This window comes from Anas platyrhynchos, chromosome 3 (genome assembly GCF_047663525.1).
Source record: "Anas platyrhynchos isolate ZD024472 breed Pekin duck chromosome 3, IASCAAS_PekinDuck_T2T, whole genome shotgun sequence".
Lineage (NCBI taxonomy): Eukaryota > Metazoa > Chordata > Aves > Anseriformes > Anatidae > Anas > Anas platyrhynchos.
Window position 1 is genome coordinate 98,243,256 of NC_092589.1, and position 13,036 is coordinate 98,256,291.

Here is a 13,036-nt window from a genome sequence, read left to right on the forward strand (position 1 = left end):
TACTCTTAACCACTGAAATGAGAATTGAATCAGATGGTCTTGTCAGGGCTCTTCACTCTTGATGGCACTGTAGATCATTTTTTCATATATTATGTCTGAAGTAAGAACTGGTATGTTAAATGCCACACTTCATCACATCTTCTAGAATGCAAGGAATTGTAAGAAGGAGCTTATCTTGCTCTGTTTTCATTGCTTTGGTATCTGATAAACTCTTTTTATTGCTTACTGCTGGTTCATAAGGCAGTTTCAAATTCATAGTCATTGTCAGGAAAGTTTGTATGGGTATTCTTTGTTACTGCTATCCTTAGAATCTGATTTATCTTCCTGTAAATGTGATTAAAGAACTTTTCTCATTTTTTAAAAAAAGATCTCTTTAAGAATATTTCTTTTGAAGAGCTTAGTTAGACTTTTTATCTTATCAAGATATCTTATCAATCTGGTATTTGTGAGGAACTGTCAATTTCATCATGTTTTCTTTACTGGGTAAATAATTTGAACCAGTAGTTCAAATTCATATGTTCCACTCCTCAGTTCACAAGAAAAATAAACTTTTAGATGACAGCTGATAGAAGGGTGGGAGAGATTGGGACTGACAACTCATTCTTCTCATTCAAAGTTAAAGCAACTATGAATTTAAGCAATTTTCCATCCATAGTGGTATCAAGGATTCACATAAGTTGAGAAAATTTTGTGTTGTGTTTTGTTTTTCCAAAGCCAGAAGCCTTTGTTGTTGAGACTTCGGATATTAAATACACCTAATCTATTCATGTTGGTAGTATATTGATATCTTTCAGAAGGATAATAATTATTATAATTTGCATCTTATTTACATTTTGTAAATAATGAGGAGGGGTGCTATGGGAGATGCCAAACAGTATCTTTTTACCTGAAGCTGGCAGAGACAGAGGATTTTAAATGACTCCTCTCTGGAACATTACCTGCCTGGAGATCTGCATAAGACATCTGTTGTGGTTTAGTCCTGTCAGGCAGCCCAGTACCACACAGCTCACACTCCCCAGATAGGATGGGGGAGAGAATCAGCAAAGTAAATGTGCATGAACTCAGGGGTTGAGATAAAGACAGCTTACTGTGCACGTGGCAAAAGCCACATGCACAAGTAAAACAAAACAAGGAATTCATTTGCTGCTTCCCATTGGCAGGCAGGTGTTCAGCCACTTCCAGGAAACATGTAATCCCCCTCCTTCTTTACCCCCACTTTTATCTCCACTTTTATTGCTGAGCGTGATGCCACGTGCTATGGGACATCCCTTTAGCCAACTTGGGCTAGCTATCCTGGCTGTGCCCCCTCCCAGCTCCTGGTGTACCCACAGCCTCCTTGCTGGCAGGGCAGCATGAGGAGCAGAAAAGTCCTTGGCTCTGTGTGAGCATGGCTCTGCAACAACTGAAATATCAGTATGTTATCACTATCGCTATTTTCATCCTAAATCCAAAACACAGTATTGTGTGAGCCTCTACAAATAAAACAAAACAAAACAACCAAATAAACAAAAACCACTCTGTCCCAGCCAAAACATGACAACTTTTCAAAAGATAGTAGAAATATGTTTTGGTGCAACTGAATGGATTTTCACATGTGGAGAACAATGCTCTGATTAACAAAAACCTAAAGAGAAAGATTTTAAGACATGCTCCTGGAGTTGGTACTATTAAGACAAAAAAAATTACTGTGTTGATACTACTTGTACATAGATGCCCTCAAATGACTGTACATACAGAGAGCACATCTAAAAAGTGATAGGTAAGTACTTAGGATGTACTGTAAGCACTCAAGATGTATCTGCAAGCAACACCAGAATTCATGCTTCATACAGAATAGCAAGCAAGAAGTGAGTTAACTATATCGAGCAATTACCAGTTTTGTGTATTGTTGACTTTACTATGAACTTTACTAAAATTCCATAGGCTGGAAATATTGTAATCATGCTTTTCGAAGCAGTGCCTTCCTTTTCTATATTAAATCCTTAGAATTTGTCATAAATTCTGAGTGAATTATCTACTTTTATTCATTTTGAGTAGCAGTTTCTATACGTGTTCTAGATACCAACAGTAATGCAGTACTTTTCAAATAAAAAAGTTTAAAAACATTATTAATCAGATATCAAAGTTTAAAAAAGAAACTTAACATTGTTTCTGTCAAGGAAAAAAATGGTGAGAAAGTCAGAGAAAAAGAAATGAAATACTGTGAACGATGTACGTTTTGATGATCATTCAACTTTTTAACAGAAAACTGCCTAAGGGACTCTGACAAATTCTTTTCACTTCTTTGTCCTCAAGGGTTTGAATCTACTCAGTGTGAGGTTCTGAAGTCATCAGGGCAGACTTAAAGCATTCTCCAGCTTTTCTCAACAGACTAAATTGAGAGTGCCAGAATTCATTTCCCATGTAACCCTTGACAGCTGTCATTGAGAGAAAGCAATCTCCTACTCTCACCGTGATTTACAACTGAGTCCTCAGGGTGAAAGGCAATCAGGGAAACTACTGCCTTAGTTCTGTATGCCAGCCAACTCAAATTCTTTTCTAAAGTACTCCTTACTGCAGCCCTTGTTAGCCACACCACTCTCATGTATACATATTTAAAAATCTTTAGATGGTGTTAAATGATACCCAAAGCAAAAATAAGGTTATTTTTTTAGTTCAAGGGATAGTATTCTTTTACATAATCACTTTATCAGAGTTTGTGTATTCAGGTATAACTTCTTGCAGCTATATTGTTGCACAATGCACATGCATTAGGTTTTACATTCAGTGACTATGCTGTATTTTATTTATCACTGACTTGGCTAAACAACTATTACTGGTACAAGAATGAGCACTATCACACAGACAGATTGATTCTTTGGGACTATAACAGTATTTCTTGAACACTCCATATTTCTGATCTGTACAGAAAATTAAGTTTTTCTGTTCTGCTTGTTGTGTTTCAAAGATAACCCAGTAAGAATTGCTTTTGGGTAGCTTTAGGGCAACATATCATCATGAAATAATGGTCTCTTTTCTTAATTTCTATTGCTGGCTTCACAGAAGCTAACTTGGCAGGCTTATCCATTAAAACAAAGTTTCAATTTCAAGAAGTTATATAAGGGGCATCTCTTCTGAATATATATTATATGGAAAATCTGGGGAAAGACTTGAGTAATCCATAGGATGGAAAATAAAATGAGAAAAATTACATTCCTCTATGAATGTGCAAAACCTTCAAAACATGTGTGATTTCTTTTTCAATGTTCTTTGGATTTTTGTTCTATTTGAATATAACATTCTGATACTACAATTGGAAGAATTTGGTCAAAAAGTTTTAAAAAGTTCCGTTTCAACTGAACCAGTATATATTTGAGTGCAATATATTGAGTGCAATATAAATGATTATCACTAAATTGCACTGGGAAAAACATTTTTTTAAATTTGTAAAAAACATTTTTGTTCTGTCTTTTTTACAAATTATAAAATGCTATTTTACTGTTTATTTTTCTGCTTTTTACTTTTACAGTATCTTTATCTGTGCAGTAAGCTTTCACTGCTTATTTTTAAATTAAACAGCTTACCTCTTACCAAAGGTTGTTAAAGAATTAGTATTTCTGGTTAAAATTCTGGTTTACCAATTCTGGTTAAAGAATTAGTAGTTTCCAATAACCTGGAGATCTCCTAACTCCCAAAAGGGAGTTCACCTTAAAGGTTTGTGCGCATTTGCAGCCCAGAAGGCAAACTGCATCCTGGGTTGCATCAACAGAGTGGGAAGCAGGTTGACGGATGTGATTGTCCCCCTCTGCTATGCCCTTTTCAGGCCCCACCTGGAGTGCTGCATCCAGGCATCCAGGTCTGGGACCCCCAGCACAAGAAAGATGTGGGGGCAGTTAGAGCAGTTCCAGAGGAGGGCCACAAAGATGATCAGTGTGCTGGAGCACCTCCCCTGTGAAGAAAGACTGAGAGAGCTGTGGATGTTGAGCCTGGAGAGGAGAAGGCTTCAGGGATACCTCATTGCAGCTCTTCAGTACTTAAAGGAGGTTTATAAAAAAGATGGAGAGTGACTTTTTATTCAGATAGTGATAGGACAAGGGGGAACAGTTCTAAACTAGAAGAAGGTAGGTTTAGATTAGATGTTAGGAGGAAATCCTTCACTGAGAGAATGGTAAAGCACTTGAACAGATTGCCCAGAGTCAGGGGTGTTGGAACTAGATGATCTTTAAGGACCCTTCCAACCCAAGTTGTTCAATGATAATATGATTCTATGAATCCATCTTCCTAAAAAGGAGAATGAATTCAGATCTCTGTTTCAAAGGTCTTATTCAGCCATTGTCAGTATTTTATCTTTTTTTTTCTTTTCTTTTTTTAAGTCTAGTTTTAAGGAAAGAGAACAAATATTTGTTTGTTTGTTTTGTTTTCTTTATTTTTTAAGGCAGTAAAATAAGTACTTACTCCCCTATAAGTAGATTTGTGAATTATGTAAAATTTAAAAATGAAAACAACAATGGTTGTCTTAATTTCTTACCTGAGCAAAATGAAACCAGGAGAAGAGTCATTTGGGGGAAAAGAAAAAGTTGGGTACATTTAAATCCAAACATTTATTTTCAAGCACGTGATAAAAATTGTTAGGTGAAGGGCAAGCATTTAAATACCATTTTTTCCTGTGGCTTTTCAATGCTTAAGGAAATTTTTGTAAATACCACATGTAATTCCAGGAATAATATAATTCCTCCATAAATATTCCATTTTCATTCTTGAGATTTATTCATCTCTACCTTTTTGTTTCTGTGCTTTCAGATAGGAACAAACTGACTGAAAATGAATGAAACAAAAATGAATTTGAAAATGAATATGAAACTTTTAAAACTTTAATGACTTCACAAGCACTGTTTCAACTTCTATTTTAACTGTTTCTCAACAATCAAAGCCATGGTACTAGAAGTATAACCTTCTTGTATTTTACATCTAGAGCCCCTGAAAAAACATAAATGTCAAGAAACTTCATGGATGTACAAAACGAACAAACAAACAACACAAAATAAACTAAATACAAGGAGTACAGAGGCAGAGATGTGTGAGAAACTTTGAGATAACAAGAAATTAGGTAGACAATATGAATCTTATGCTATGTTATCTGCATGTAAATTTCCATACTTATATGTTTGCATAGATCAAATCTCACTGTAAATGCCCATGTACTTGTTTAAGATGTATATGGCCAATTTCCAATGTTAGAGTATTGAGTTAACACAGATGTGGATATAACATGAAATGCAGACTACTTAACATGCGCCTGTACTAATGATCTGTATGGGTGCAGGCAGGAGTTTTAGTTGCACCAAGACACGGTTTCTAATAGAGTCAAGTTTAAATATGATTGATAAATTGATACTAATCCACCTTTGGAATAACACTTCTAAATTATTTTATTCCAGAGGATTTTTATGGTCATAAAAGGCAATTAAGTTCCATATGTGTTTACCCGTATGGAGACTATTTAAAGAAAAGTATGTTCTTGCTAGTAACCAATGAATAGGTATAAGTAGAATAGGAAAGTGTTATTCTGCTGTAGTTACTTCTCAGTATGCAGTCTCATCACAAAACTAGAGCATGAGCATAGGTCTCAGGAGACCTGAGTTTAGTTCTGCAACAGTACAAATATCCTGTACAACCTTAGACATCAATCTGTGATATGATGGCTCAGGTATGGGGTTATTGTTGGGGATTAAAACTGCATTACCCTGTAACAATGATTTCAGCTGAATAGATTGGGAAAGAATTGCTTCTGTCTTTGAAATTAAACACATTACCCATATTTTTAAACTAAACGGGACCTGGGCATAGAAACTTAAATGTGTCTACAACTAAATTGTTAGAAAGTTCTCCAATGTTTTATATGAACTAAGTAGCACATTCACAAGAATCCACATACAGATGTAAATTGAAATGTCAAGGAAAGCATATAAATATGTTGATATGTAGAATCTACATATAGATAGATTTATAGATTTAGTTCAGGGATATGTACGTACAAGGCAATTTAACCATGCAGAGAATATAGGTTAGTTCCAAATGCAGAAGCTTTACAGCAGCATCTACATAGCCCTACACAATGTCTAATTGCCTAACAAACAGGGTTAATTGGAATGCAGTGTGCATTCCTTCTGGGAGCTGTGCTAGTTTCTCTAACAAAGAATTGTAAAGTGAATGTAGACATATGAGCTCATGCAGATCTGGCTCAGTATCTTGGCAGGGCATCATGTGAGTGGGCTGTTGGCTTGACAAACTTCCTCTTGTGTCCTTGTTTTACAATGATAGGTATATTGTCTGTGACAGAACTAGACTTAGTTGACAATGATTAGTAATGATAGAAAAAGGCAATAAAAAAGAATGAAATGTATTTCTTGTGTAATGTAAAAATAATATTTTCTCTTGATAATACTCTTAAACCTTGAGATCCCTAGAAACAAGAATTTTCAGAGTTCTACGTAGCAAGTACAGAGGTATAGATTCCTACAGCCCAGTCTTTTGCAACTTCCCAAGAACACTGAGATTTTAGGACTTTGTGTTTTTGCCTGTTTTAAGGGACAGAAAAAAAGTCAGTGTTAAGGATACAAAAGTGTTCGTTTTTGTCAGTGAACTCCCAATGTAAACAAATATTTATGTCATCTCTTCATATCTGATTTCTTTTCAACATTTAAAGGGTTATAATATCAAATGTAAATAACTGTTGGTATTATAAAATATAAGGAAATCGATTGTAATATAAGCTAAATGCAACTCTGTTGGTGAACGATTTCATAGGATTTGGAATAAAGTAGAATGAGAACAGTTTCAATTAGGAGACTAACTATCTTTATTACCCTTCAGAAAAAAATAGATCTCTTCCATGAACCATGTCTCTTCATCAGTCTAGATAATGCCTTGTTAAGCGCTTTATATGCAACATCATGATGCCTAATGTTTTTTAGACTTATCCTGTTGTATTTTTTTCCTGTGTACTTAATTGAAATTAGATGGTACATGTATACATGAAAAGTAGATTCCTGTCACTGTTTGATGAGTAGTAACTTATAACACTAATATTCTCACACTTAGAGAATCATAATCTTCCACCAACAAACCATCATCTGAACTTCAGGGTATAAAGGATTGGGAATGGAGGGGAGATATACCTTACATAAAAACTCAACAGTCATGTCAAAATGACTACATTTTTTTTTAGTTTTTACTGATTCTGAAAAATAGCATAATGCTTTTTTGCACTTATCCTTACCCCTTCTCCACTATCAAATATTTCACTTTTCACCATGCTTTTTCTATTCTATACATTAATAGCAGAAAATATTCTTGTTAATGTCTGAAACAATTTATCTTATTACAGGACAATCAAATAGAAAATGTTAAAGTGTTGTTTAAACTATGTACTGGTTTTCTTCTAATTTGGGTTTCTTCACATAAAAATTGCATGTAAGACCAAATGAGGTCCAGGAAGAAAAAGATTTTAAAAAAACATCCTCCATTTTCTCCTTTATCTTCCAACCACTTGTGTGTCCAAGACTGTTAGAATAACTGGAGTAAGATTAGAATGCTATTTTCAAAGCAAAAAAGATCTAAAGTCTTGATTAGTTGAGAACATATCTGATATTTAAGTCAAATAAAAATCACAGATGATATCAAACGGATAACAGTCATGAGCTGCTAGTGAAGTAACAAAGTCACTGTATCACATCATTTATGACATTGTTAATATGCATTGGTGATGAACACTTCTTGTCTTACAGTGGTGAACTGTTCTGATCCTGGTTTTGTGGAAAATGCTATTCGGCATGGCCAGCAGAATTATCCTGAAAGTTTCAAGTATGGAACAAGTGTGGCATACCATTGCAAGAAGGGCTTCTATCTGTTGGGCTCATCTGCTTTGACCTGTAAAGCTAATGGTTTATGGGATAGATCACTACCAAAGTGTTTGTGTAAGTATTCATTCACTTTAACACTATTCATTTAGGCTTAACCTTCTGGTTCATGATTTTTAGTCATACTAGGCGAAAAAGTGTGTGTGTGTGGTTGTATTGAGGAACAAAACTGGATTTTATGAGCAACATATTGCAAATTGTACAGCTCAGTCAGAAAACATTAAGGCAAGATGGCATGCAGCTTTTCATTGTTGATGTGAAAATGGTTTCAGAGGGAATTATTGAAATATTTTTTCAAATGTCAGAAAGCAAAGATTGTTTGCCCAATTTGGTGTATTTTTATAATATTTAAAAACAGGGAAATCTGAAGGTATTATTCATAAGTTATATTTAGGATAGATAGTGTAAAACAATTAATAATTATGATAAATATTTTTTCTCAGACCTTGTATCGTAGTAGGCATGTGAGACCAAATGTATGGAAAGCTGTGTAGGAAAATCTTGCTTAAGAGGGTCTTTTCATAACTTAACTTCGTACTTCCTCTATCACTTTTTCCTGAGGGTGGAAATCTTCAATTGTTTCCTGTAATCAGTTCATTGAGCTTCAGATCTCTAGAAAACAACAGCTTGGCTGGTTTTCATTTTCCACTGAGATATTTTTCTCCTCTGATCACTATTAATTTTCTGACACCAGGATTGCGAATTATAATGCAATTAAAGGAAATAATAAATTAAATTAAATAAAATTTAATTTGCAAATCCATCAGCTGGCTTTATTTTTCCTTTACAGAAATGTGATTGTCTTTTAAACAATTTATTATATGAATTTGTATCTACATACTAATCAGATCAATAAATATTACGAGACTAGTGAATTTATTTCTGTTTTGTGCTTGTTTCCCTCCTACTACCGTGTAACTGATACCTGCATGACTGAAACAGTTTTGTTTTGATTTTTAGAAAAATCTACACTTTCAGTATCTGTCAATAAGAGCTATAATCTAAAACTTGATTTTGGTCCCATTTCAGCAATGAAATAATTCAGCAATATATGACATTAAAAATACAAAATAGGTTTGCAAGATTTTTCATTTGGCAAGAATGTTTTATTGATGCTTGCATATTTCTCACTTATCTTCGTAAAACCCTGGCCCAGTGGATCCTTTCCAGGACTGGGGACAGGACAATCTTTACAGAAGGAGCAGAAGAAGATAGGGAATGTAAATCACCCATAATAGCTACCCATCTTTCCACTTGAAGCATTTTGAAAGTTTGGAAGCAATTACATGGCTTTCTGGTTTCAGGGAGAGCTCCAGGAAAGCCCTAGCTGTTCATCTGCTCAGAATAGAAGTTCCTGACCTTGCTCTGGGGACTACTGATTGAGACCCTGGGAACTTTCAAATAAGACTGGGAGGTGCCTAAATTCCTCAATCATTTACTGGATCAGCTGCTGCTAATTTGCTGCTGATGGACTGAAACACCACCTGAACCTCAAATATCTCCAGGAAAAAATTAACATTCTTTCATTGAGATAAACTCACAGTGAAATGAATAGGTCTTTTTCTATTAGAAAAATCTGTTTACCTTTTCATAGATGTAGTCTCTCAGACTCTTTTCAAGCACTGTAAAAGAGATTTAATTTTCAAAGGTTATCAGTGACAATCTCTTTAAAGTTTAAGATTGTTTTTAGGATAGGGAAAAATATACAATACTTGGAGAGGCAGGCGAGATGAATTTCAGACCCTGAGTAGACACTATGTTTACTGTGAACAATTCATGTTCAAAAGTAGAAAAAGAGAAATGCACTGCTCCTTTACATGCAAGGCAGTACACAAGCACCATTGCTTAGAAATGGATTATTTTCTCCTTCTTAAGCTAGGAAAATTTTATGCTACTCATTACAAATAATTATACGAACACATTAAGGTTATCTACATGATTTTTCCTCCAAAAACTCTGATGTTTCCATTAACCTCTCCTTTTCCCCCACTGCAGCTCCTTCAGAATTGTGGCAGGACTCACATTTGCATGGTAGCGCAGCAAGCTCATTAAAGTAATTGATCTGGCTGAAAACTAAAACTAAACACTTTAATTATTGTTATTATTTCTGTGGGAGTACTGTTCAGCCAGATCAGTGTCCTGATTTAGTTACCGTTTGCCACATGAATACTTGTGCCAGCTCAAGGAAAGCAGCAGAAACACACAGCTGTGGAAGAAAAGTGGTCAGGACCATCCTTTTGGCAGAAATCCATTCTGCAGTCAGTTCGATATTATCATGGGACCAACTATAACACAAATAATTTTGAGGAACATCAGAAACAATAGTCATCAGAAGTTGTTCATAATTAAGTCTTTTTTTTCTTTCTTTTAAAAATATGTTCGACACATAGGTCATATACTCAAGTAACTTTTAAGGCTTCTCAAGCTCAGTACCTCTTCCTTAAGTGTTGCCTGTTTAAGTTGAGTGACTACTACAGTTATGTAAAACATATATTTGATTTTTCTCTCTCCACTGCATGACCTAAGCTTTACACAGAAAGCATTCAGAATTTTATTTCTGCCTCACCTTAAAATGACATATGTTTCCATGTTTCCTCATATAACAGTTCTGAACTACTTGTTTGCAAGTTATTCTATACCAAAACAGTAGAGGTGATTTTTTTCTCAAACAAAATGTACACATTAACTTAAGCATAAATATGATTCATAATCTACCAGAATGATGAGTAACTCATTTTCCTCTTGCTCACTTTAGAGCAACACATTGCTCAAATAATAATACAGATTATTATTATTATTTTTATTTATTTGTACTACCTAAACTGCCTCTAGTTATTTCATAGGTATGATAAAGCTACTTAACATTACTATATCTGTAATAAAGATGCACACTGAAACATTAAACTTTTGTTTCTTGTTTCCTAGCCTTAACAGAAAAGAGCTGTGTAGTTTGTAGGTGAGGACAATGAATAGAAATGAATGAGGAAGGAGAGTTCTGTATAACTCCAGGGAAAGCTGGGTAGTTAGTTTTACATATAATTTCTATACCAAGTATTATGAAGTAAGTGATCTACAGTGACAGTGAAACTTAAAATATGAAAGAGCAGAAATCCAGAAATAAGTTTATTTTGTGCACTGGCTTTATACGTAATGGTTATAATATGCTTATTTTGTGCCATAAAAATATCTTACAATATTGTGCCTTTTCCTCCGCCAGCCATTTCTTGTGGACATCCTGGGGTACCTGCCAATGCAGTTCTTTCAGGAGATAAATTTACATATGGCTCCATAATTCACTATTCTTGCACAGCGGGTCGAAGGCTCATAGGAAATTCTACAAGGGAGTGCCAAGAAGATAGCCACTGGAGTGGGACTCTCCCTCACTGTTCAGGTAGTTGTACAAACCACCTTGTAATTACATGAATAAGGGTATTCTCAAGCAATTTTAACTGGAGTTAGATATTTGTGGTGTGGGTTTTTTGTTTGTTTGTTAGTTTGTTTTTCCAGTTATCTTTTAATTTCACCAAAAGCCACTCAGATAAATTATAACCATTTATCGAAATATTTGAAAAAATTTGCTCCAATTCTCTTTCTCATTACTGTAGTACCTTTGCTCTTTAGTTAGATGATACAATTGGATGCTGCAGTAAGTAGATGGACAAAACACTGTTTAAAACTGAGTTGTTCTTTATATGTATGCATTTATTCACTATTGTGTAAATATATATTGTTACATATAAAAATGTTGATTAAAAAACACCACGGCAAATGTACTGGCTGGTAAACTTCCTTATGTTCGTTTTTGCGCTTACAGGAAAAGTGAAAAACTTGCCGTTCTTTATTAGTATGGCAATGTGTAAATATCATAAATCTCTGCAGTGTTTTTAGTGCTGCCAGGAAGTTCATGAACAGTTTATTCCCCCCCAGACTAACTATGCAAATTTCAAAGGAGCCATAAAACATTGCATGTTTTAGTTGAAGTCAAGAGTTCAGATGAGGATTGGCTACTAAGTACATCCACCGCATAGTAATAAGTTTTATAACAGAAACAAGCCTATACACTACAGAATACAAGAAAGCAATTACCTGTAAAGTTGTGGAAGAAAATTGTCTAATGAGAAAATTGTTCCATTATTGCTCATTATAAAATCTTTTTATATCTTCCCTTAAGCCCACCTGATTCAGTGTGGTTCAATTCAGATTTGACCATTATTCATTAATTCAAATAGGTGTAAGATATTTAAATTTTGTACTCTTATTTAGAGTTCTTGGACAACAGTCCATTCACAAACTGACTCTTGTAAAGACGCAGAACAGAATTTGAAGCACTGTGGAAAGGAAGCAAATTTAAATCACTCACATATCCTTTCTGCTCTCTATTGCTTAAAGAAGAACGTTTAATTAGAGTCTTCTCACAGCTCTAGGGCTCATTGCTCTCTTGGTCTTTATGCCTAAACCTGAAAGAAATCTCTGCAGGACAGTCATATGGATAATTTCCACACAGAATTGGACTTTTCTTGTTTATCTTAAGCTCAGGTTTATGTCAGTCACCTTTTCATCCAGTAAAAGTTGCCAGATCTGAGATTTCATCAAGACTTTAAAATTTTAAATGTCAGAACCCTCTGGTGCTATTACCCAACATTTCTTACCATGAGGGAGATTCTTATTCTGGTGGAAAGAAATTCTAATCTGTAGCAATTGAGACTCTTCAGATAACAGTCCTCAGTATGATAATATTTTTAGAGACTTTTTATAGACTTGTGTCTGTATTATAAAAATATAGATTTTTTAACCATGAAAGAGTACTGTCATCATCCCATCAGAAACAAAAACATATCTAGTGCAACTAAAACATTGTTACTGATGCAGAATTTAATTTTCTAAGTTTGATTTTGGTCTGACACCCTCTTGTAAACAAGGGGATTCTGTAGGTATTCCTGTGTAAATTATCTTTTCTATCTCATTTATATCAAATTCTATGTTTAGGTCTGTTTACGTCTGAGATAAGAAGTAGGTTAAAAATACATGCCATTTTCATCTTTGGTATTATGACACCTGGAAGAAAAGTTATTGACTGTAATAGAAACAATCCAGTTAGTAGTACTATTCACAAGAGAGTACAGTACCACTACCACAAC

At 34.6% G+C, this 13,036-nt stretch overlaps 1 protein-coding gene across 2 annotated transcripts in view; it reads left to right on the forward strand.

Annotated features, from left to right (window-relative positions):
* The window catches only part of CSMD1 (CUB and Sushi multiple domains 1), a 1,163,917-nt gene that overhangs the window by 1,106,465 nt on the left and 44,416 nt on the right, over positions 1 to 13,036 (forward strand). For both annotated transcript variants that reach the window (XM_038176472.2, XM_038176473.2), the window contains exons 55-56: positions 7,767 to 7,955; positions 11,116 to 11,289. In XM_038176472.2, the coding sequence (XP_038032400.1) occupies positions 7,767 to 7,955; positions 11,116 to 11,289 (363 nt within the window). The remainder of the gene's footprint in view (positions 1 to 7,766; positions 7,956 to 11,115; positions 11,290 to 13,036) is intronic.